Here is a 26,427-nt window from a genome sequence, read left to right on the forward strand (position 1 = left end):
GATGCCATCAACACCTCTGTCAACTGCAGCAACACCACCGGAAACCCACACGTCAACCGGAGTGACGCCATCAACAACTTCCCTCACTGCACTCACATCACAATCATCCTCAACACCACTGTTGTCTACCACAGTGACGTCAGCGCCATTGTTGTCTACCACAGTGTTGTCAGAGCCATTGTTGTCTACCACAGTGACGTCAGCGTCATTGTTGTCTACCACAGTGACGTCAGCGCCATTGTTGTCTACCTTAATGACGCCATCAACACCTCTGTCAACTGCAGCAACACCACCGGAAACCCACACGTCAACCGAAGTGACGCCATCAGCAACTTCCCTCACTGCACTCACATCACAATCATCCTCAACACCACTGTTGTCTACCACAGTGACGTCAGCGCCATTGTTGTCTACCACAGTGTTGTCAGAGCCATTGTTGTCTACCACAGTGACGTCAGCGTCATTGTTGTCTACCACAGTGACGTCAGCGCCATTGTTGTCTACCTTAATGACGCCATCAACACCTCTGTCAACTGCAGCAACACCACCGGAAACCCACAAGTCAACCGGAGTGACGCCATCAGCAACTTCCCTCACTGCACTCACATCACAATCATCCTCAACGCCACTGTTGTCTACCACAGTGACGTCAGCGCCATTGTTGTCTACCACAGTGTCGTCAGAGCCATTGTTGTCTACCACAGTGACGTCAGCGTCATTGTTGTCTACCACAGTGATGTCAGCGCCATTGTTGTCTACCACAGTGACGTCAGCGCCATTGTCGTCTACCACAGTGACGTCAGCGCCATTGTCGTCTACCACAGAGATGTCAGAGCCTTTGTTGTCTACTGCATCTGGTGTATAGGATTGAAATTAGAATTCATTGTGCTTAGAATGGAACTAAAACTTTCAAAAACAAATAATATGCAGAAAATCTTACAATTTTACTTTATGACTTATGGCTTAAAATAGAAACAACAGACATTTGTTCTCAACATTTTAGGTGATTCTGAGTTAAACCGGGGTGTTAACTGCTCAGCAGTGTCAGGTGTCTACTGGATCTCAACACACTATCATACGTTTAAGGTACCATAGGGTAGATATAACACTAGCCTGATATAAATCAATTTATAGATCAAATAATCACCGTTTTGCTCGCATTTTGTCAGATAAAGCAATGTTTTGGCTTGATGGTCTTGGCTTGATAGGTCTGGAACGTTTTTGACAAGAAAAGCAATCCACCAACTTGAATTACTTTGTATGGGTGATATTGTCCCTATGTATTGTCCCCGTTACCCGCAACTAACCCTAACCTGTACTTATCATATGGTACCCCGAACTTCTATGCCTAGGATTTACTTTCCTATCAAACCAGAAATATGTAATGCTACCGTGCAACAATTTTGTTGTAGAAATGTGAATATACTTCAGTGTTTTACCTGGTAAGGCATGGTTTTAATCTCCGTACTTTTGTGGCAAAAGTAGTAGATCATGTTATTCCACAAGTCCTTCCGTCTGCTGTCTCCTCTGGGACCATTAGTGTGATAAACCCATAATTTGGGGGAATGGTAGACCTACGAAACAATATAAAAAGATCGACAATACGATTAAAACAGGTTGCTTATAAGGCATAGCCTGTGTAAATTGTACTTTTCTCTCGTGTTCTGCAGGTTTTCTGTGATATGGACACTGATGGAGGGGGCTGGACTCTCGTCTGGAGTTACACTTTCACAAATTTTAGTTCAAACTTGACCGGTGCCCTAACACCAAGACCAAGTTGGTCAGCGTCTCAGGGCGATATTCCCATCTCCATTACTCCACCGCTGAACGAGACAGATTTCAATGCTGTAGATTTCTCATTGTGGAAATTCATCGGTACACAACAATTCTTGGTGAAATCGACCATCAGTAATTGGATAGCCTGTAATGGTAATAAGCTGGAAGAATTCAAACTAATATCAATAGACTGCCGCGTTGTCAAAACTATTGGTAACAGTTCATGCAAAGACGTGGTTCCCATTCGTTTTTACACCACTAATGGGTTTAGGAGCAGTTATCCTTTGGCTCGTAGAAGCCCGGTTCTTGCTGTATCAGGTGGTGCATACTCAATAGATACGACTGCGTATTATAACTTTTGGGCGTCCAGAAATGGGTCGTACTGTCCCGTGCATGACCCTTGCGGTTGAGGACGCTGTTATGGACATAAACCAGACCCCGTTATGCCATATGGCAACATTTATATTCGCTAACACATGGATGTTTGCTTTAATAAAGAGATAAGACGCGACAAGACGCAGATTCTATGGAATCGTAGAAAACAAGCAATCGTGGAACAATTTTCTGTAACATAAGTGAGTAATTCATGAATGTTCATTATCGTTTTTTAATTATTGCTTACGTATATTATTTATTTTGTGGGTTATGTTAAAATTCTTAAAGATGCATTGTTTCTCCTCTGGTTGCTGTAGTTTTATTTACCTTTAAATGATGCTACTAGTACGATTTGCGTGATGTAGAAAATGCATTGATGGATTGTTGATCAAATGCTGTTGAAATTTTAATCTGGACGTGTATTACATTTCTTCATCACATATTTATAAGAAAACGCAAAGTTGGTATAGACACAGTGCTTATGTTACATGCCTGCATCATTTTAGATCTTTTTACACTGCACTTTTTGTTTAATCAACGCATTAAGGCCTAGTTAAAGAGATCAATTAAAAACGTAAAGTGATGACAGATATTGAAAAATGAATTCCGTATAAAATGTACTTGTGTTCAAAGCAATTACACACAAAAACGAACACCTTATCACTTCAAATTTGTCTGCTCTCTGTGTATGTTGATCTTGGAATAAATGAGAATAAACCGAAGTTACCAATTATTATTGTTATTTTAACAGAGGTGATCTTTGATTTTTACTTACACAGTGTAATGACTGGATCTTTTCAATGGGGAAAATAATTTTTCTGACACATCATTTTAGAATCACAAAATTACATGCCTTGGATGTTCTACAGGAACATCTCCTGGGGTGAACGCCCAGTTGTGTTAACGTTAAATTGTGCTATAAGGTCCTCCCCCCAAACTTACCAGAGCCGCTCTTCTCTAAGGCATTCATCGCCAGCGCCGCCAGCCCGTGCTTCATGATATACATGGCAATGGCCGCTATGGAGAAACACGTGGTCGAAAACTCCATCAGGTTCCAAAACTCCCTGAAGTACACAAAAACCTTATTTTTCCCTAAATATAACCTAAGATCTAATAAACAGAAAGATTGGACACTCGGTGATTCTTCAAAGGGTAATCCGATTAACTGTGGAAAGACGTTCGTACGGCGGAAGTAGTCAGTCGCGTTGTGATCTTGCGCAGGTAGAGCTCTGTTGCATGTGGGCGATTTCAAGGTAGGTAAATTACCTCTTTTAGTCTTGTAGTTTCTCTAAGAATGTATGTGCAGAAGGGAAAACTAACAGGGTTCACTTGTGTGTAAAATATGCAATATTTTGGAGCAGATATTATCGTGAAAATTTGCCTTCAATCCGTTGTTGCATTCAAATTAGCAATATGGCGACAGACAAGCGAGTTTGAATGCTTTGTTACCTAAGGTCTAACACGGGGAGTTTAACTTTATGTACGTTGGTTTTTATATTACTGATGACTGAATAACACTGTCGTTTTATTGGTTGATAATTTAATTTATAGTAGCTTCGTTTTCTATGAAAATTTAAACAATACTTCGGGCAATAAAGCAAAATGGCGGTGCTGATCATAATCGCCGGGGTTAAAATGCACAGCCGAACACGAAAGTGGATCTATACAATGCGTTGGCAGTTTAACTGTGTCCATCTAAAAAAGTAGTGGAAGGTCGTAGGGTCAAACTTAGCTAAAATTTAGCTTTTTTTCTTAGGAATATTTAACGGTAAAAATGACAATAACACAAGATGGCGGCGACTTTTGTTATCGATGGGCTTCAAATGCACAGCCGAACACGAAATTAGATCTGTACTATGCATTGGCAGTTAAACTGTGTTCATCTAAAAAAGTAGTAGAAGGTCGTAGGGTCAAACTAAGCTAAACTGAAGCTTTTTTTCTTAGGAATATTTAACGGTAAAGATGACAATAAAACAAGACGGCGGCGACTTTTGTTATCGATGGGCTTCAAATGCACAGCCGAACACGAAATTAGATCTGTACTATGCATTGGCAGTTAACCTGTGTTCATCTAAAAAAGTAGTGGAAGGTCTTAGGGTCAAACTTAGCTCAAATTTAGTTTTTTTTCTTAGAAATATTTATCGGTAAAGATGACAATAAAACAAGATGGCGGGGACTACAACTGGTGATATTTTTATCCAGGATTTATACCTAAGTAATGAGAAGATTGCGTGAAAATGTGCCTCACATCCTTATTATTTTTTTTGTTTTGTTTTGTTTTCAGATGCCATTAAAATGGGTCAAGGCCCGCAGGAGAAAAAATAAAGAGCAAAATCTGGCAGCAAAATCAAAAGGTAAGCTTTCTGGTCTATAACTAGAACTTTTTAGTTTATGGAGTTGAAAGTAAAATGTCTTACATACATGGGCACTATCAATCTGTCCCTTGTGTGTCATGCTCAGTAAGATATTTCCACTGTACCGACAACATTATTACAAGTATCGGATTTCCACTGTACCAACAACATTAGTACCAGTATCGGATACAAAAAGGCAGGTGCAATCACCACAGTGGATTGAGTGGAATTATACAAATGACAAATAATAAGAGACTAGCACATGTCAGAACCTTTTTAACAGTAAAATATTATTTTATTATTTCGGGTGAATGTCATAATGCAAGTGTTGCAGATGATTTAGATGCACCACTGTCAAGTTTGCAAAGTGATTGTAAACAAGCAAAAAGACACACAGATGTATTAAATAAGCAAAATGGTAAGCTGCCCGAAATTAATTAATTAATTTTTGCTCGATAGTTTTACAAGTGCACGAAAAGCTAGGTCAGTGTTGTCCGTACAGTGGACTTTAACATAACATGAGCAATTAACACGTCAGCATCTTTTTAACTGTGTGATAATATTTTTTTCAGATATATGTTGCAATGGAAGTGATTCTGATGACGACGTACCTCTGTCAAGTTACCTCGGTGCTACTCAAGAACCTGACAGGCACATTGATATTTCAGCAAATGGACCACCTTGAAACTAGCCATATGTTGTTCTTCATGAAAAACAAATATATCACTATAAATTGTCTCCCTTCTGTAAACTCTGAAGTTTAGTTTACTGTCAAGTCTAGGTTGGAATTAGTCAGTAGTGCTCTTAACAATAGATAAATATTATCATCACGTGCATAATTTTTATTGAATGAGATATTAATGTTGAAACAAGTCAAAATAGGGGGAAAATGCTATAATTCTTTGTCATGTGAAACTAGTACTCCTAAATAAATTACCTATCTGTTGTGATTGTGTAACAGTCAGTGGTATCTAAAGGTGTTAACATTTTTATTTGCATTTCAATATCTGTGCCTTATTAAATCTATAATAAAATGCTTATGAACAGAATATGACTTGTATTATGTTACTATATCAGCCAGAAATGAATGATCAGTTTTAAATGCTAAATCTGATGAAATATTGATAATTTTTAGCAATCGTCTTTTATTTAGTCATTTTTAGTGAGATGGCAAACAAAATTGTTACACATATTATTCTTCCAATACATTCTGTGGAAGATGTTCAAAAGACATATGTTTCAAAACAGATTTTGCAGAGTTTAAATATATGTGCATGATTATGCAGTCGCAAGGAAACTATAGGCCCCTATTGCATGTGTTCTTTATAAATATGAAAAAACGAGTTTACTTTTATTTGATTGTCAGTATAAAGATATGTCTTACCTTTCACTATCATTATGAAGTAGGTACCCAAATTAGTGTTTGTGAAAGTGAAATTAAAAACTACTTTTCTTAAAGGATTTTTTTTTTCAGTCCTTTTTGTTTCACTGATTTGCTACGAATATTCTGGTGAATTTGAATTGATTATGCTCTAAAAGAATGACCGCTAATAGTGACAATGTTTTACAAACATGCATAATAGATCAAGTTTCTGTTTTGGTGTAGCTTCACCATTCAGTTTCTCCCAGTGATTAGCATGACCTTATTGTCCAAAACGGCATCGAATATCACTATCTGTTACGTTGATGATCTCGTCACGTTTCCGGCTATATCTCCACGTTGAGTCAATTTCTATAAAATGGCAGCTGTTGTTACAGGTAGTGCGCTATTGAGTATTGCCTCCTCTGAATATAAAGTATTAAGACAACTACGAAATGTAAACAAACTGTACATCTTTAGAACTTTTTAATAAAAAACTCCACGTGTGCCATTGCTTATCCAATATGGCGGATCTACTTGACGACGATGTGGCGTCCGCGAGAATGCACGAGAAATCACGCTATTCGCTAAACACGGGTTAGGTACAATGGGGATTAAAATTAAGCCCGGCTATCAAAACAACTTAAGGGAAACAATAGAGCAATGTTTACCCGTACGAACGTCTGGTCAAAGGGAAAATGCCGCTGTCCAATCTTTCTGTTTATTATATCTTAGATATAACTTACATGTAGAGGAATAAACAAACAAACAAAAAATGGGAATTCTAACTTTTTTACTTTTAAAAATATTTTCATTTGAAGTGTCAAATGTCCTTCCGTAACGGCAAAAAAATACCACGGAATGGCCCATCTACTGAATTAAATCTGTTTGTATGTCCAGTTTAGAAGATGTTCTTTAGAAATTTTATGCTCAGGGTGTTGGTGCATTCACAGGATGAATGTTCTTTATTTCAGTGACTGTGTACATTTTTATAAAACATTTTCTCTGCATTTCCAGTTTGATTTTGTTAAGCAGAATTTTCAGATCAGAATTTCAAGTTAGCTCTTTATCCTCCTATTATCATATATGCCTGCTTGTTATAGCACATAATTATGGAGATTAATGTGTCAGAACAGGGTAGTTTTATATTTAGCATTGATAGAAATCTCAAATTTTGTTTTATTATTACTCACAGTAAACCATATACAGAAATCTGTCAGGAGATTATGATAAGCAATTTTTTCTTCGATGTAACTGTGTATCTGTTGATCATGGAATAAAGTTTTTTCTTTGATGTAACTCTTAGACCCCATTCCCATAGATATTTAGATCGATCTATCCCCGTGGGGAGTCTCACTAGATTACTGTCAGCTTAACCGGCTTAAGCGTCTGTCCCGCCTACTAAAAGCTGTAAGGGGGTAATTAACTGTCGTGCCCGCTCGGCTGACTGCAATTTAGCGTGAACCCCTAGGGAGTTAGGTCGATCTAAATCTAAATCTCTGGATCGATCTAAATCTCTGGGAATGCACCCTTAGTCTAGTTGCCAGAATGCTAACCCTGCATAGTTCTTTCCTGTAAACTTTTATAACAGACATGCATTCTTTAGGGCTAGAGAAATAAAATCAGCTTGGTTGCTACTTCTGAGACATTGAACATTTTTCAGTATGGGTGCCAATTTGTGAATAAAAATAGAATACAGAGTGAAGACGAAAGATATACTTTATTTGTGACTCTGGCAAATGTTATTCTTGTCAGGAGAACAAAGTATGATTACATTAAAAACATTAATTGTATTAAAAACAAAATGACTACCAAAACACACAGCAGAGAGTAAAAAAGAGCTGTAGAACCACTCCATTTCTGGTCTAATAAGTCTAATAAATACCATTGTTGCGGGTGTCAGTCCAATTTTATTCAATTGTCAACGATATATAACATCAACTGGTAACAAATGGTACTGTTTATTGTCTAACATCAACTTATGTCAACTTACATCAACTTTCATCAACTTTCAACTGGAAACAACTGGTAACAACTTTCATCTGAATCAACGTGAAACTCGTTGCGAGAATCTGACTTGTCTAACAAACACGTGGCGGCAAAAACTAAATACTATCAACACCGATACTACAATTAAGGTCAAGACACTACTAAAAATAGCTACTTGTCAGTTACATGGCTCCCTTAAATTGTGAATCCCACAATTTACTTAAACTATCATTTTATATCAAAACTCTAACACAAATCCAAAACTTAACATCCATTACCATACTACATACATACATATATCAATACATATTAACAATTTTGTTAACTTAACTTTACCTTAATTACCTTCTTTAATAAACAATTTTAAACTCAATAACCATTACCATAAGTATATGACCATTATGCATCAAAGTTTATGAGCAATTACTGAACATAACATAAACCAACATTGTAAGCATATCTATCTCTCTCACACATGTCAACCTGCCATTCACATGAAAACAAACCCTTTCCTTTTAAACAAAATGTGAAAACAGTCTTAATTTAAAAGATTCTATACATTTAACATTCCATAACACTGAAATTAATCCAGTCCAGAGTTTATACAATGTGCCAGTCTAAACATAAAAAGTTCACTCAAGTCAACTGATGGCTCCTCGACGGGGATTCCCCTTAAAATTACAGTTGCACACTATAATGATTGTTCAGTTATTGCGCTTCCTCTAACAAGCACAGTTTATGTATTGGTCGCATCAATATAGAATTCCTAGTCTTAATCTGAACTGTGCGAACAAGTCCATCCTTTCCTGGGTAAGTATTTATCACTCTAGCAATTGGCCACACATTTCTAGGAACATCTTCATCAATCACTAACACAATATCACCAATATTCAAATTTCGCTTTGGCTCCAACCACTTTTGACGACTTTGCAGGGTAGGTAAGTATTCTTTTATCCACCTGCACCAGAAAACGTTTGCCAAATACTGAACCTGCCTCCATCTGCGTTTGCTATATGTGTCTGTCTTGTCAAAATCACCTGGTGGGAGCACAGACCCAGAACGTAACAATAACAAGTGGTTTGGGGTCAACGCTTCCAAATCATTGGGATCACTGGACACCGGTGTCAACGGACGCCCATTCACAATTGATTCCACAATGCACATTAAAGTGACGAGATTTTCATCATCTAAAACCTGTTCTGTCACAACACCTCTTAACACTTTTCTAACAGTTCTGATGGATCTTTCCCATACACCACCCATATGTGAAGCACTAGGTGGGTTAAAATGCCAATCTATGTGGTTCTGGTGTAAATAATCATGTATTTTACTCTGATTCCATTCTGTGACAGCTGCCTTCAATTCACGCTCTGCACCAACAAAGTTAGTTCCATTGTCTGAAAATATTTTCTTGGGTTTTCCACGTCTACTGATGAAACGTTGCAGGGCATTAATAAATGATGAAGTATCTAGTGATTGTGCTATTTCAATATGCACTGCTCTTGATGCTAAACATGAAAATAAACACCCATACCTCTTAACCTCTGACCTTCCACGTTTAATCAAAAATGGACCAAAATAGTCCACACCCACATAAGTAAAACATGGTTCATTGGGTGTTACTCTAGCTGTTGGCAAATCAGCCATTCTTTGCTGACATGGTAACGCATTGTTTCGCTTACATTTGACACACTTGCTGATCACTCTGCGAATGGATTTCCTCGCTCCTATAATCCAATACTTCTGTCTCAATTCAGAAAGCACATATTCCCGTCCACTATGTCCTAAGGCTTTGTGTTGCTCGTCAATAATCAAATCTACAACATGGTGCTGTGGTAAAATCACTGGATTTTTTATCCCTTCTGAAATAGCTGAATTGTTCAATCTACCACCAACTACTAACACACCTGAAGAATGCATCACTGGTGCAAGCCTAAACAACTTACTTGCACGTTTAACACCACTCTGACTGTTCGCAGCTCGATTAATTTCTGAGAGCTCTTTCCCAAAGTGTTGCCCTTGGATATACTTCAAGATTTCTAACTCTGCCTTTTCTGTTTCTTCCACTGAAAGTGGACCTGTAGGTACATTCACCTTTTCTCTTCTATGTCTTGCGATTAACCACTGTTTGAAGCGTAGTATCACAGCAACATCTTTCTTCAGCTTTTTCCATGAAGATCGGCGTTTTAGAATCTTATCTATCACTGATTCTTGTACTGACTCACTTCTTTGTGCTAGACATGTCTTGGGTCTCTTTACCTCTTTATCTTCATCTGACACTCCCTTAACATCTGGAGTTTCTGGCCAGTGGCATTCACTCTGCTTAAGAAATTCTGGTCCTTCAATCCATCTGACACTGTTAACCATTTCATGGGCAGTGAGTCCCCTTGTGCAATCGTCAGCTGGGTTCCTCTTTGAATCAATGTAGTGCCACTGTGACGGAATTGAACCTTCTCTGATGACAGAGACTCTGTTTTCAACGTATGTTTGAAATCGCTTATCTTCACTTCGAATGTAACTCAAAGTACACGTGCTGTCTGTCCAAAACATTGAACTGTCCACAGGAAAAGTGAGTTCCTGTCGTATCATGTAATCTAATCTGACTGCCATAGTAGCTGCTGTAAGCTCGAGGCGCGGAATCGTAAGCTGCTTGATCGGTGCCAACCGAGCCTTTGACATCAACAATGAAGTATGTATCTGACCTGAGATGTCTTGTACACGGAGGTAACTTACAACACCATATGCCATGGTAGACGCATCAGAAAAATGGTGTAACTGAATGCTGGCAATCTTCTCAGGCTGTACTGGCTGTACACATCTTGGTACTTTCATTTCTTTCATCTTGGGCAAGCTGTTCTTCCAACCTGACCACTCTACCTGGGTTTTATAAGGCACAGCTTCATCCCAACCTATCTTGTCACGTGTTAAATCTTGTAACATCTTCTTCGCTCTGATAGTGAAGGGAGAAATAAAGCCCAGGGGGTCATAAATAGAACTGATGACACTTAAAAGGCCTCTCTTGGTCAATGGTTTCTTCTCAAGATCCATTTTATATGTGAAGCTGTCCACTTCAATGTCCCAGCAAACACCAAGAGCACGTTCTGTTGGCAAGGCCTGTAAATTCAAATCAAGATTCTTAATAGGCTTGGCTTTGTCTATGTCTGGTATCTTGGATAACACTTCTCTGCTGTTGCTAATCCACTTCGTCAGGTGGAAACCTCCCGTTTGCAGCAGACTCTGTAATTGACTGACCATGGTGATTGCCTCTGTTTCACTCATTACTGACTTTAAACAGTCATCTACATAGAAATTCTGTAAAACAGTATTGACTACTTCTGTGTCGTAATGACCTTTGTTGTCTTCTGCTGTGCGTTGCAATGCAAAATTACAGCAACTGGGACTCCATTTGCCACCGAACAAATGTACTGTCATTCGATAAACTTTCTGTTCTCCTTCCAGATCCCCTTTAGGCCACCATAAAAAACGAAGAGAATCTCTCTGCACTTCTGGTACCTTCACTTGATGATACATGGCTTCTATGTCAGACATGATGGCTATAGGGTGCTGTCTAAAGCGTAACAATACACCTAATAAAGAATTCACAATGTCTGGCCCCTGTAAAACTTGACTATTCAATGAGACACCCTGTTGGCTAGCTTTACAGTCAAATACTACCCTTACTTTGTCTGGTTTTTTGAGGTTCACAACATTATGGTGGGGTAGGTACCATACACTGCCGTCTTCTTTGTCAACTTCATCAGGGCTGACTTGTTCTGCATAACCTTTGTCAATTAAGTCCTCCATGAATTCTGTGTACGCTTGATGTAAGTTAGGATCATGTGACAATTTTCGCTTTAAGCTGTCTAGGCGTTGCTCGGCCATCTGCTTGTTTGGCGGAAAATGAGGCTGCCTGTCTTTAAATGGTATCGGTAAACTGTAATGCTCGTCATGTTGAATCTTATCTTCCCATAAAGCGAGGACCCGCTTGTCTTCAATTGATAAACCCTTTTTATCAGATATCAATGTTCCATGGCCTTCTATTTTCCAAAACTGTTCCAATTGCTCATTCAGCTCACGATCTGCCTGAATAAATGTTGCCGTGGCAACATGTCTACGCTTGCCACCAAGCGGTCCATTTAATGTCCAGCCCAACACAGTTTTTGTCGCATATGGCTCATTTGGACTTTGACCTCTCTTCACATCAATAGGCATAAGCACCTCTGGATTGTCTTGTCCAATTATTATGCTCACCTTGGCATTCATGTGATCTGTTTCAGGAAAATTCACATCTTGTAAGTGACTCCACTTTCTGATGTCCTCTGCACGACCCATGTTTTCCATGTTTACAGGTAATGATGGTCTTGTATACACAACTGGCAAATCAATCACATTTTTGTCTTCTAAATCAGAAATCTGTAAACTGATCACTACAGTCTCTGAGACACTTTGTTCCTTTTCTAAGGTCGTAAGCTTTAACACTGTATTTTCACCCTGTGCACCAATAGACTGCATCAACTCTTCTGAGCAAAAAGTACTGGTGGATCCCGAGTCCAGCAACGCATAGGTGTGCACAAACTGTGATTTTCCTGGAACTTTCACTTTCACTGGTACTATTGGCAAGGCGATTCGCATACCACTTTCCTTTCTGGTTCCATGAGCTCCATAGGAAACTTCATTTACAGCACTGAGAGAAGTGTTTAGTCCTGTCTGCATGTGAGATAAATCTTCATGAACTGGTTCCCTTGTAACAGTTGGCTTCACCTGGTGCAAGAATTTAGTGTGTTTTTGATTGCACCCTTGCACTGAGCACGTACGTTGTAATCTACACATCTCAGAGAAATGTCCTGGCTTTAAACAGTTGTAACACAGTTTGTTGTCATTGGCAAATTTGAGTCTCTCAGGCAATTTCATGGCTTTGAATTCTGTACACCCAAATAATGAATGACTGCTGCCACACTTAATGCATGGTGACTGAATAGATTTTCTTGTGTCACCATAAGTCTGTGAACTGGTGTCACCATTAGGCTGTGAACTGGTAGCTGTAATACTGTAACTCCATCGGTTGTTGGGTCGCCTCTGTGAATCACTGCGACTGTCACTCCTTTTCACATGTGCTAGGCCACCATACACTGGATCATTTGCTATTTCTGCATTTTCAACAACAAATGCAGTGACATCTTTAATATCTGGGCACCTTCCTTCCTTTCTTATCTTACGTACTTCTTGTTTCCATTTGTGCTGCAAATAACCAGGGAGACGTTCAATGATTTTGACCAGTGAGCTTTGTGTGCTCAACTCTGAGGAATTTCCCATTGCTTCAAGCGTTTCAGCACATGTTCTTAACTCGTCGGCATAATCCCTCAATTTTGTAACATCATTTGCCTTTATGGCTGGGCCTGTCGTGATTTTCTTAACCCATGTCTCCGTAATAGTATAGGCTGAACCAAATCTTTCCTTAAGCAATGCTTTAGCCCTCTTATATCCATCTTCAGGGTTCATTACAGCACAACACTGAATTACACCATGAGCCTTTCCGCTGGTATAATGAAGCAAACGAATTAATCTTGCGCCGCTGTCCACAGTTTCTTTCTCCACACTATTTTCAAAAGTTTTGATAAAATTCCAATACTGAAGAGGATCTCCGTCAAATTTGTCTATTTCAACTTTAGGAATTTGTATAGAGTTCACTAAATGATGAATCACATCATGACTACTCTGGTTTTGAGTCAAGTTGGTGGAATTTACCTGAATGTCCAGTTTCGTAGATGAAATTGGGGCACTGGTCTCCATCTCAGCTTCAGCATACGCAGTTTCCTCTGCTAACAATTTTGCTCTTTCAGTGTCCAACTTGAGTTTCTCCCTTTGTTGTTTCAATTTCAATTCCTGTTCGTCCAAATGTTTCTTCACTTCAAAAGATGCCAATTCTGCCTCAATGGCCATCCGTTTTGCCTTCGCTTTCAAGCGAGCTTCAGTTGAGCTCGTGCTCAAACTGCTAAATAAGCTGGCCGTTTCTATGTCTTCCATTTTTTGTTGCACGTCCATTTTGATCTTTGACCTTTGACCTTTAGATCCTCCGAGTTTCACTGTTGCGGGTGTCAGTCCAATTTTATTCAATTGTCAACGATATATAACATCAACTGGTAACAAATGGTACTGTTTATTGTCTAACATCAACTTATGTCAACTTACATCAACTTTCATCAACTTTCAACTGGAAACAACTGGTAACAACTTTCATCTGAATCAACGTGAAACTCGTTGCGAGAATCTGACTTGTCTAACAAACACGTGGCGGCAAAAACTAAATACTATCAACACCGATACTACAATTAAGGTCAAGACACTACTAAAAATAGCTACTTGTCAGTTACAACCATCTCTGCCTTTGAATTTTCTGTTCATTATGAAGATTTGTCAGCTGTGATTCTAAACTATTATTATCAACTTCTCTGACATTCAACTAATGCTTGGTGAGGGCTTATGCCTCCCTAGTACAGTGTATTTGAGTTTTCACTCCCACAGGTCCCATAGTTGAACCATGCTATTTTCTATTATTTTTGTAAAAGGAAATGTGTTTTGGGGGCAACAAAAGTTAACTTAGCTTGGCTTTTTTTCATAACACAAGATGGCCACCAATTTGTTAAATAAAACTTTAAAACCATTCATAGAGATTCAAATTAATATAATATAATAATATAATATAACACAATATTTTGTGTTTAATTACATGTTTCTGAATACAAAAGTGTGTACTGTGATTATTTCTTTCATCTCAGCAAGTAATAAAAAATGGCTGCCAAAAGGTTATGGGAAAGGCCGAGAAAAAGCTGTAAAATTATGGATTTCAACTGATAAATACCTTAAATTAATGGAATCTGAATATATCACAGTAAAACAAAACAAAAATATAAAAAGCCCTGATTTAAGCAGACAAGAAAATAAAACGTGCGACTGGATTGAAACTCACTGTGTTAGGTGTGGCATAGTCCATTGCATTTCTTGAGGCACAGTGACAGGACGCATTGCATTGTACATGATGTACCCGCTGTGTTACACGGACTCAACCTTTTGTCATCTAAGTGGCTTAAGGGTACTGTAAGGGTTTAAGATCACCCAGATACCGAAAATAAGGTTTTCTTGCATTTAACGAAAGCCCCCTCAATAATATAAGATATATATTTCATGTTGCTAAGCATAAAAATATGCACTTCAAAGCGTCTATTATTAATTACAGATCTATTTTGAAGTGAGATAGCAATGGGTGCTGGGCGTAATTCCACCTCTGAATAAGATTTTATGACGAAAATTGGCATAGGTGACAACAGGTGTATGGGCTTCACTGTGTCATTATTGTGGTTTAAATTTTTTGTCTTGGAGTTATGAGTCCCTAATTGCATGTACAATACATCATTGACCAAAGGCTTTGGTTTGTCTTATACTGTAAGATAAAATCGAAACTGAGGCTTTTAAGAAAAATCGCAGACTGTTTTTGAAGTACTTAATGGTGTCATAAATTTGGCGTTAAAAGGTGCTCTTGGGAACTCAGGTAAATGAGAAAATTAAGAAACCGATGTTGCATGTTTTTACTCCAAAATTACAATAATGACGTCTAAGGAAGTGAACATTGATGATTTATCCGTTATCCCAAAAATGTATGTTAGGCAGTAAATAAGGTTTTTTTTGTTTTGTTTTGTTTTGACAGTACATTTTATGTATTTTATGAGTAATATTACAGTAACAGATTTAATAGTACATGTGATGACATTGTCATTCTTAAAGGAAGAATACCCATTGAAAATGTCCCGAAGTGATATGTCTACACATCCTGCAAAGCTTCAAGGACAAGTGCTTATTTTTCCCAACTCAGAACTTTAAAAAGCTCCTGGTATCGATATTTCTTCCTTAAACATACATGTAGACATAAAAGTACCACTTTAAGGCCAAAACTGGCATATTGAAAAATTGCCCGCAAATATTGAGCGTTTTAGTATTTAATGCACTGTAAATATATTGGAAAACGCGTTCGTTTCATCACACTAATGGAAATTTCTTTATCGTGATAAATATTTAATAGATTACATCCGTTTTTGAAATGAACATGCTCGGAACAACACGGGTAGTAGGCATTATTCTTTACTACACCGACCCTTAAAGGATATTTTCGAAACAGTTCCCGGACTGCCTTCGGCCTTGTACTGAAACACCGAAATGGCTCAAGTGTTGCAATTAGTCGTTGGTATTATTGTCTTTGGTGAGTAAACTGATTTTAGAAAATACACTAATACCATATATAAATCAATGTTAACCAAAGAGGTACCGCTGGAAAAGTGTAATTACTTATGATACAGTTCAATACGACCCATTGGAGTGCTATTGGTTTTTATCACTTATGCCTCTGTCGAGACTGAAACCGACTTAAATTTAAAATTCAAATTGATACCAGTTTCTGAATCTTTATAATGTATAATTTGATTTTATAGGTGGTTTTATTCCTATTTTTATTTTAAGATTAAAATGTTGTTTCAGAAATCATTTGTTGCTTCTGTCCACTGCACGTCACCGGCGTTAAAGTATCATCATGCAGAACAACAGTCTTACCTAATTTGAGGAATGATGGCAACTTGAACGCCACCGGAGACATCCTGATGCAGGAACCCCAAGAGGGTCTTCTAGATTGTGCCAGGATGAAATTCAAATCAACGGAGGCCAAATCTGTGCAGTTTTGTGCCACGCCGAGGATGTGCACCGTTTTTAGCACCGAGTTAACGCCAGCTGTTATAGAAGACGCCATGGCTGATAGCGACTGTGTGCTTATGAAGTTCACTTGTGATGAGATTAAGGTAAAATTCGAGGTTTAGGATGGCACATTGCAGTTTGATTACTCGATTTTTTTTATCCTATTATTATTATTATGCTTTGATTTATGTTTCTCGGTTTTGTGATTGACTTTGTTGTTTTAGTTATATATCGTAGATAAAAGTGGGCAAGCTTTATTTTTTCCTTGTACTCAACTTACCGATTGCCATTTCTATTACAAGAAGCATACAATAAACTTGACCAGTTTTTCTTGTTTTTTCTTTGTTGCTAAGTCACTCTATGCAAGAGCTCGTAGAGGTGAACAGACTTTAAAATTTGTTTTGTACAGCATATGCCGATGTGACGTTTGTGTTGCTATATATTCATCGCCTGAGATCTAATTTTTTTTAATACAATGGATTGCACTCGTAAACAAATAAACGAAACATGGATCACAGATCGGCTTTATTTTGATGTTTATCCTTATTATATTTCTAGCCTAACATTGACCTATTAGATGTTGGCACTGTTAACGCAGCAAATACCGCTGCTACGCTAGAAACGATTTCATCCACCGCACTGACGCCGTCAACACCTCTGTCAACTGCAGCAAAGCCACCGGAAACCCACACGTTAACCGGAGTGACGCCATCAGCAACTTCCCTCACTGCACTCACATCACAATCACCTTCAACGCCCCTGTTGTCTATGTCATTGTTGTCTACCAAACTTGCGTCAACGCGATTGTTGACTACCCCGGTGACGTCAACGCCATTATTGTCAACCACAGTGACGTCAGCGCCTTTGTTGTTTACTGCAGTGACGTCAGCGCCACTGTTGTCTACCGCGGTGACGTCAACGCCATTATTGTCCACCACAGTGACGTCAGCACCACATTCATTTACTACATTGACGTCAGAAAGCAGTAATCCCACCACTGTATCTTCAACAGACCTTGTTACGTCTGATCAACCAGGTAAGCCAGAAGAAAGTGGACTGAATATTATCACCAGTATACATAAATGCATCTCTTAAAATCAAAGGTGATGATGCTTTTATTTCAGACGCACAACTGCATCGGGTATATATGATTGAAATCAGAAACTGCATCTGGTGTACATGATTGAAATTAGAATTTATTGTGATCAGAATATATTAATGGAACTGAAACTTTCGAAAACAAATAATATACAGAAAATCTTACATTTGTACTTTACGGCAGATGGCTTAAAATTGAGACAACAAATTTGTTCTCAATGTTTTAGGTGATTCTGAGTCAAACCCGGGTGCTAACTGCTCAGATATTCTCCAAGCCCAACCAGAAGCAGTGTCAGGTGTCTACTGGATCTCAGCACAGGATCAAATGTTTAAGGTACCATAGAGAAGACATTAACTCTAGCCTGGTATAAATCAAATAATCACTGTTTTGCTAACAGTTCATTTGATAAAGCAATGTTTTGGCTTGATGGTCTTGGCTTGATAGGTCTGGAACAAGAATGGCAATCCACCACTCTGCATTACTTTGTATGGGTGATATTCGTCCCATATATTGTCCCCGTTACCTGCGACTAACCCTAACCTGTACTTATCATATGGGACCCCGAACTACTATCCCTAGGATTTACTTTCCTGTCAAACCAGTAATATGTAATGCTACCGTGCAGTAATTTTGTTGTAGGAATTTTAATATTCTACAGTGTTTTTAGTTGATAAGGCATGGTTTTATCTCCGTATTTTTGTGGCAAAAGTAGTAGATCATGTTATTCCACAAGTCCTTCCGTCTGCTGTCTCCTCTGGGACCATTAGTGTGATAAACCCATAATTTGGGGGAATGGTAGACCTACGAAACAATATAAAAAAGATCGACTATACGACTAAAACAGGTTGCTTATAAGGCATAGCCTGTGTAAATTGTACTTTTCTCTCGTGTTCTGCAGGTTTTCTGTGATATGGACACTGATGGAGGGGGCTGGACTCTCGTCTGGAGTTACACTTTCACAAATTTTAGTTCAAACTTGACCGGTGCCCTAACACCAAGACCAAGTTGGTCAGCGTCTCAGGGCGATGTTCCCATCTCCATTACCCCACCGCTGAACGAGACAGATTTCAATGCTGTAGATTTCTCATTGTGGAAATTCATCGGCGCACAACAATTCTTGGTGAAATCGACTATCAATCATTGGATAGTCTGTAATGGCAGTGAGCTGGTAGAATTCAAACTGGGATCAATTGACTGCCGCGTTGTCAAAACTATTGGTAACAGTTCATGCAATGACGTGGTTCCCATTCGTTTTTACACCACTCTTGGGTTCAGCAGCGATTATCCTTTGGCTAGAAAAGGTCCGGCTCTTGCTGTATCCAGTAGTCCATACTCAATAGATACAACTGCGTATTACTACTTTTGGGCGTCCACAAGTGGGTCGTACTGCCCCGTGCATGACCCTTGCGGTTTAGGGCGCTGTTACGGGCATAAAGCAGACCCCGTTATGCCATATGGCAACATTTATATTCGCTAACACATGCATGTTTGCTTTAATAAAGAGATAAGACGGGGCAAGACACAGTTTCTATGGAATCGTACAAAACAAGCAATTATGCTCATTATTTTTAACTGTTGCTTTAGTATGTAATTTAATTTCTGGGTTATGTTAAATTTCATAAAGATACACTGTTTCTCCTCTGGTTGCTGTAGTTTTATTCCCCCTTTAAGTAATGATGCTAGTACTACTTGCGTGATGTAGAAAATGCATGGATGAATTGATCAAATGCTGTTAAATTTTTACTGTAGGCGTGTATTACATTTCTTCATCACATATTTATAAGAAAACGCGAGGCTGGTGTAGGCGCAGTGCTTATGTTACATGCGTTTATCGTTTATCGTCTTTTTACACTGCACATTTTGTTTAATCACCGTATAAAAGCCGGGTTAAAGTTATCAGTTAAAAACGTAAAGTGATGACAGATATTGAAAAATCAAATCCGTATAAAAGTATAAAGTGTATAAAGTGTTCAAAGAAATTACACACAAAAACACAAAAACGAACACCTTATCAATTCAACGCTGTCTGCTTTCTGTGTATATTGACCATGGAATTAATAAGATAAACCGTATCTATTATTATTATTATTATTATTATTATTATTTTAACAGAAGTAATCTATGTTTTTCGCTTACGCAGCGTATGGTAATGACTTGATCTTGTCAATGGAAAAAAATAAATTTTTTATACACCAAATCACAAAAATTCATCCCTATACAGCATTTTGGTGCTTTCAGTGTGTTAATATTATAAGAACTGTAACTATTCCAAATTTAAGAATTTGATTTAAAACACAGTTATATTAAAATACTGTAAAACATCACCGTAGTATCTGCCATTATATCAAACAAAAACACCATGTTTGTGCACGGCTTTATTTCTACCATCAGGTGTAAGCAGGGCGAAATAAACTGGATTTCAAGATACAGCAACTGCAAGAACACATTTTTTCTTTTCTCCGGTTAGAAAACATGGTGAATTCCAAGCCAGTTATCAAAATAACTTAAAACTAACCCAGTTTCTATCACAAGACCAGTTTTCTGTATCACAGTGCGCTAAGACGGCTTCCTACTGCTTGGCATCACATGGAATGAAGTGTTGAAAGCTGTTATTGCTCCATTATACACGTATATGTAGTCGAACTTTGATCACGCTATGTTCACGCTCGTCAGAAAGAGGGAGAGAGAGAGAGATAGAAAGAGAAAAGCAGAAAAGACAGAAGAATGACAGAACATGACAAACTTGTGCTGGAAAGAAATTAACTGACAGTGTCTATTTGATTAAAATTCACAAAAGAGATAAGTTTGTTAGAACACGCTAATAATGCACAGAAAGCCCAACTTGCAGTAGATTAAATAAATGAAGCGGAACTGAATAAAATTTCCAATACATCAAATTTTTTATATCGAGTGTGTGGATGAATGGTTTCTCTGACTGAAAGCTTAACTACTAACACAAACATCTGTTTTGTTTGTAATGTCCGACTGTAATTGGTGCTGCCTTTTCTTTTCAGCTTACATTTGAGAGTCTAATTTTTCTCTTTATCGCCCTCCTCGTCCTCCTCCTTTGGCTCTTCTTTAGTTTCCATTCCGAACGCAGCCTTAAACCGCTTCACGATGAAGTCCACCATCTCGTAGTCGTTAGACTGCATCTCAGCGTTCGCCTTCACGGTGGCGAAAGAATCGTTAATGATGGTGAGGAACATCCCCATCAGTCCGATATAGACCACAGCCACGAACAAGAAGAAGAACAAGGGTCCCAGAACTGGATTGGCGTCCTTCATGTCGTCAAAGCTGAAAGAGCCGAGAGAGAAAGCGAACAGCGCCTCCACTGAGCCGATGAACGTGCCGTAACTTGGCAGATGGCGCCCAAACAGGAGGTACGCCGCCTGGCAGAAAGCGAAGAAGTATAAGAAGAAGGTGATGGAGAAGACCTTCAGGTCCTGAGTAGCGATGCGGATGGTGTCACCCAACATGCCCATACGACGGTTGAAGCGGAGGAGTTTCAGAGACTTGATGGTGGCTAGGAAGACCACGACGCCAACCATGTAGCCGAATGTTTCGTCCCAGAGGGCCAGAGATTGAAAGTTGACAAAATCAGCTGAAAAGATATATTAAATTTAACTGGTCTGGTAATTTCAGTATAACATAAACTATCTGAAAATCGTGCACGTAGTTGGCCTGTACTCGTACTAATTAACCGACTATTTAACGTAATAGAAAACCTACTGGTAAAACTTCGCCGTTATAATGAGCATTACAGAGCATGTAATTTTTTTCAAAAGCGACACACATGCCAGGAACACTTCTATTAAGCCGGGGTGAACGCCCAATTGTGTTTGCGTTAAATTGTGCTAAAATGTTCTCTCCCCCCAAACTTACCAGAGCCGCTCTTCTCTAACGCATTCATCGCCAGCGCCGCCAGCCCGTGCTTCATGATGTACATGGCAATGGCCGCTATGGAGAAACACGTGGTGGAAAACTCCATCAGGTTCCAGAACTCTCTGAAGTAAGCTTTTCCTTCCTTCCGGATCTTGCCCACCTCTCGCACCAAGAAGTAGATGGTGAAGGCGCCAAACATCAACTCAAAGATGATGACTACGATGCCAAAGCCGCCAACGTAAGGGAAGAGACGGAAAATCTGCAAAATTGAGAATAAATATAGTATCATTGTTCTAAAGTGCACTTACAATACAATAAAAAATAAAAAAGGAATAAAAACATTGAGGAAAATGATGATGATTTTCACAATGAAGACGCAAATATATATAACACCGGTACAACTGATATAGGGGAATTTCCACTGATTGCAAACTGATTATTTCTATAGAAATACTTCAACTTACCTTTATTTCAGGCATAGTCGTCGATCCTCCTGCTGCCAAGAATTCTTTTAAAATAACCACAGAGGCAAACAAATTAACATTCGGGTTGAACAAAGTGAACTCCACGAAGATCGCTCTCGTGTACTGATCGAACCAATCATCATCTTTCAGTTTCTGAGTTATTCTTTTGCTTGCTCTTGCCGTGCGTCCCAAGTCCTGTACGTAACCGCCACCTTTGTAGAAGTTTACAACACCCATATAGGGGGCGTTTTTCAGTTTAAGAGAGCTTTGATAGACCCATGGGGTGTCAGCGTCCCCGAGGATATCGAGAGCGGTCTCATTGTCTTGCGGCGGAAGTTTCCACAATGGATAATAATCTCTGGCGTCGTCGTCATTCCAGTTGTAGTCGTCACGGCAACGGTGGATTATTTTCCGGAACAAGGGTTGAACGCGGCAAGTATCTGTAACGAAATAACATGGGTCGGTGGATCACGTAGAACAGTAGAAAATGCGCATCTTTCCACAAACAATCAGAAACATGTTAGCTCTTTCGTTTTTACTTTTGTATTATTAGGGGCCAATTTCTGGGCGAAATAGTTGCATAAAACATGTGCAGCACTTCAGGTAACTTATTTTACTCTTAATCACAAAAATAAATAAATATTATTATTAGGATTCCCCATAGGGGAATACTATTGTTTTTGGTATTATTATAGTTATTCTTTCCGCGCGTTTTTTTTTCGCAAAAAATCTGAAATAATTATCATAGGTAGCCTATGGCAAGAATATGCCACAGACCCAGTTTCAGTGACCTTGACCTACTTTTCAAGGTCACAGGGGCTTTTAAAGGCAAAATTTGTAAAATTTGAAATTGCCATTAGGCTTTAAGTATAAGCCATATGGCTAAGGGCCTTATGACAAATGATACTGAGCCAAATCCACAGATAATGGCCTACTTTTATGCAAGTAGGTCAAGGTCAAGGTCGCTAATGGCCAAACGGGCTCAAAAAAGGTTTGTTTCCGAGATCTCAGAAACCGGAAGTCCCAGAGCCCCGATCATAGTGGCAAATGATGCCCTATATATTTATCTAAGGTTAGCCGTACTTTGGTAGCGACTGCTTAATTACTTTTTTTAATATAGATTTTTAAATATTTATGACTTTGCAGAAATCTTGAGTTTGGCAGTTTCTCCATGAAACACTGGTTTTTGGTCATAGCATGCTATAGTAAACTACCCCAAACATATACCCAAAACCCCCAAATCAAATGTCAAATTTGACCTTGACCCTCATTTTCAAGGTCATTTGGCTATTTCATGGAGAAATATTGACGTGGGCTAAAAGTGATGTTTTGTTGACTCCCCCCCCCCCCCCCCCAATTCGCACATGCTCTTTCAGAATATGGGATCAAATTTAACCCATGACGTTCACGTGACCTTGTAAGAGCATTTTCAACCCTATTTTGCAGGGGAATCCTCCGCCACTGGCTTTAGCCAGTTGCAATCTAGTTATTATTATTATTATTATACGTACTGTCTTTCACTCTCATCTGTCTCAATCTTCCCACGCCGACCCTGTTGGCGCCAAACCCATCGATAGCGAGAGATTGCCGCCAATCCAGACGCTTGCCGTTGTACATGGAGGAGGCGTAAAGGCCGGGCAGGAGGACGCTGTTCAGCCACGCCCAATACTGGGGGATAGTGTGCACCTACAACATAGGAGAAGAATAAATGTGAGATAATGTGAGATAATGTGAACAAGAAATTAGTGTTCTTTATAAAAATTTAGCGTCAAATAAGAAGTAACTTCCATGAACATCATAATAATTGTAAGAATTGAAAACAGAATATATCTCTTAGCAGAATACTTTTTAATCAAAATCAAACTAGGCCCTATATATGTATCTTACAAGCATAAAAACTACATATTTTGAACACGTACACGAAGAGGTCGAAATTGAGGCACAAACGGTAAAACATGGTAATGAATATCGTTCCGTGCATACCAATGAAAATGATTTGGACAAGGGTCTTGGGTGATTGAAAAGGGTACGGTTAACAGTGGTTACTACGGCAGAACTATCTAAAATGCAATCAAAATGCGTTTTATGGAGATCAAAATTTTCGCGGAAATTTATCACTCTGTAGATTGAACATATGTTGTGTATGTAAATAAATGATTTGAATTCTTACATCTTTGATGGCGGGTGACGTGTTGATGAAGGTATTTCTGATCATCTCTGTGAACAGGTACGAGCTGGTGCTGCGCGTCTGGTAGGACAGGAAAAACAAGATCAGTAAGAAGAAGAAATAAATCAGGATCTCCTTGATGATAGCTTCCATCTGGATCTCTTTCATTCTCTGTTCTCGAGCTGCCGTCAGAGCCGTTAGATCTGGTGGTTTTAACGAACTCTGTGCCATCTTTCTTCGCATGATGAGATCTAAAATAAAATGGTTTAACTTTACATGACTGATGAAAAACAAAGATGTTGACTATCGTTGGGTTGACTACCGGTATTTTAATTAATTACTGGCTAAAGTTGTAAGACATTTGCAAAACATTTTTACAGACACCCATTGACTGTCTTCAATAATATCTAAATGTTTTCCAGGCATCAATAAATACGGTTTACTATCATATATACTAAATGAACTGTTTGAATTTTTAAAAGCAGCAGAGACAAAAGTGCAGTAATTTCCCTTACCCTGAAGGTTGACTTGTTGTTTCTTCAAGTACTCGTCTGTTGTTGTTGTCGGCGGCTCGTCAAATGTTTCCTCCTCGTCTAGTTCTGGCTTTTTCAAAACACAGGAGATGAACGCAGCCAGCAAGAATACCTGAAAAACAAATTATATAATATGTGATGTTTTCTAGATCAGTCATTGACAACTATTTTAATGTCCAGATCATTGTTTTAGTTTTATCACCCAAAGGTAAACAGTTTCCACTTTCATATTTATTTACTGAATAAACTCGTATTTTATATTACCTAATCTTTGTTTCAAAATACATTTCTCAACCGTAACGAGTACAACCATCACTTTAGAAAGAAGAAAGTGTCTGTCATTTTATCTGTCAAGTTATTTTTCATCGTTGCTATCGAAAAATAAACCTGTTTTAAGTCACATGCAGCATAAAAGATGAACACACCTTGATAGGTTGTACCACGACCACTGACTGGAAGAAGGACAACACGAAGGTAGTCAGCCACTCGTTTGCCTTCTCCTTACCCCACTCCAGACTGTACAGGATGACGAAGAACGCAGAACAAGAAACGCTGCAGAAACACACTGGAATAATAAGAACAGAATTTTAGATCATATACATGTACACAGTTTAAATGCGTTACATTTCCATCGAATTTGAACTTTATTCTATTAACAAAAATGCATGTTTGAACTATTATCCTTCTGTTTTAAGTTTGACAAATTTTACTGAAATGTTAAGTTCCGTTTATATATAAAATATGAAGTGCATTTGTTACAATAAGGTGTAGGTGTATGGAGTATATAAAGCGTTTTAGTTTTTACTTACAGAACCAGGCAAAGTACATGCACCAGTGGGGCAGTATGAACCCTTTCTTCTTCTTTTTCTTGTCATAGCCTGGCAGTTCCTCTTCTGGGATTTCCGTCTCATACTTTGACCTCTGGTGGAAGGTGAGAATCTTACTCATGCTCTCCTTGAACTTTTGCATCTTGGTCTTCTCCACGTTGTTCCACAGGGAAGAGCCCGGGTTCATGCTCCTCCAGCGAAACTTCTTAGATTTAATGGCGGCGTTCATTTGTGAGATGGTGTTCTTTTTGGGTCTTGCCTTGCGGAACACGGTCACCAGGATCAAGTTGACAGGGAATACTATCAGAGTACTGATCAAGCTGACGTACAACTGGCTCAGAGTGAAGGACAACGGCCCCAGTTTAATGGCGTTCACCTTCTCCTTCTTGTCGTCTGCTTTAAAGAACATTGCGTTGGCAATCATTGTGCAGAACAGCAGTGACAGGCAGCACGAGATACGCTGCACGCGGGTGAAGTTGCTTTTGGTGGGACGTGAGACGACTGAGAACCAGAGATGTTCGTTGGTCAACTTTTTCTTCACGGAGGAAGAGAAGAGATGTTTGAAGTCTGAGAGGTCTTCCAGCCCAGCCACGGGGAGAATACGTTCAACCATTCCGTCGTCCTCCTCCACCGCCAACCAACGATCGCACAGGAAGAAGAATCTGGCAAGCAAAATAATTTGATGGTCAACTCATATGACCGACTTTTCTTGAGAATTGTGAACTTTGACGTTCCCCTATGTAACTAAAAACTCAAATTCTGTACCTAGCATCAATCAGTGACAAAGGATTTTAAAAATTTTTTCTCAGTTGCTATTAAGTATTATCCGTCTATCAAAGGCCTCAGACATTGAGAATGAAGTATA

At 38.8% G+C, this 26,427-nt stretch overlaps 2 protein-coding genes and 1 long non-coding RNA gene across 3 annotated transcripts in view; 1 reads left to right on the forward strand and 2 right to left on the reverse strand.

Moving 5' to 3' along the window:
• Positions 1 to 3,249: 3,249 nt before the first annotated feature.
• On the forward strand, positions 3,250 to 5,554 carry LOC147763792 (uncharacterized). The gene is made up of 3 exons (XR_015333133.1): positions 3,250 to 3,404; positions 4,436 to 4,505; positions 5,078 to 5,554. It is a non-coding gene; the product is annotated as an uncharacterized LOC147763792 (long non-coding RNA).
• Positions 5,555 to 8,562: 3,008 nt separating this feature from the next.
• Positions 8,563 to 13,896, reverse strand: LOC147763793 (uncharacterized). Its single transcript, XM_087004404.1, has one exon. The coding sequence runs from the start codon at positions 13,894 to 13,896 to the stop codon at positions 8,563 to 8,565; it is 5,334 nt and encodes a 1,777-aa protein (XP_086860530.1).
• Positions 13,897 to 20,051: 6,155 nt separating this feature from the next.
• Positions 20,052 to 26,427, reverse strand: part of LOC106161002 (uncharacterized) — a 29,171-nt gene continuing 22,795 nt past the window's right edge. Inside the window, exons 16-23 of the mRNA XM_013537826.2 lie at positions 25,545 to 26,224; positions 25,161 to 25,300; positions 24,718 to 24,847; positions 24,206 to 24,453; positions 23,547 to 23,721; positions 22,036 to 22,475; positions 21,572 to 21,830; positions 20,052 to 21,290 (exon numbers count right to left, since the gene is read on the reverse strand). Coding sequence (XP_013393280.2) covers positions 20,719 to 21,290; positions 21,572 to 21,830; positions 22,036 to 22,475; positions 23,547 to 23,721; positions 24,206 to 24,453; positions 24,718 to 24,847; positions 25,161 to 25,300; positions 25,545 to 26,224 — 2,644 coding nt within the window. The 3' untranslated portion in view covers positions 20,052 to 20,718. The remainder of the gene's footprint in view (positions 21,291 to 21,571; positions 21,831 to 22,035; positions 22,476 to 23,546; positions 23,722 to 24,205; positions 24,454 to 24,717; positions 24,848 to 25,160; positions 25,301 to 25,544; positions 26,225 to 26,427) is intronic.

Source organism: Lingula anatina, chromosome 2 (genome assembly GCF_051362555.1).
Source record: "Lingula anatina isolate TDL-2025a chromosome 2, LinAna3.0, whole genome shotgun sequence".
Classification (NCBI taxonomy): Eukaryota; Metazoa; Brachiopoda; class Lingulata; order Lingulida; family Lingulidae; genus Lingula; species Lingula anatina.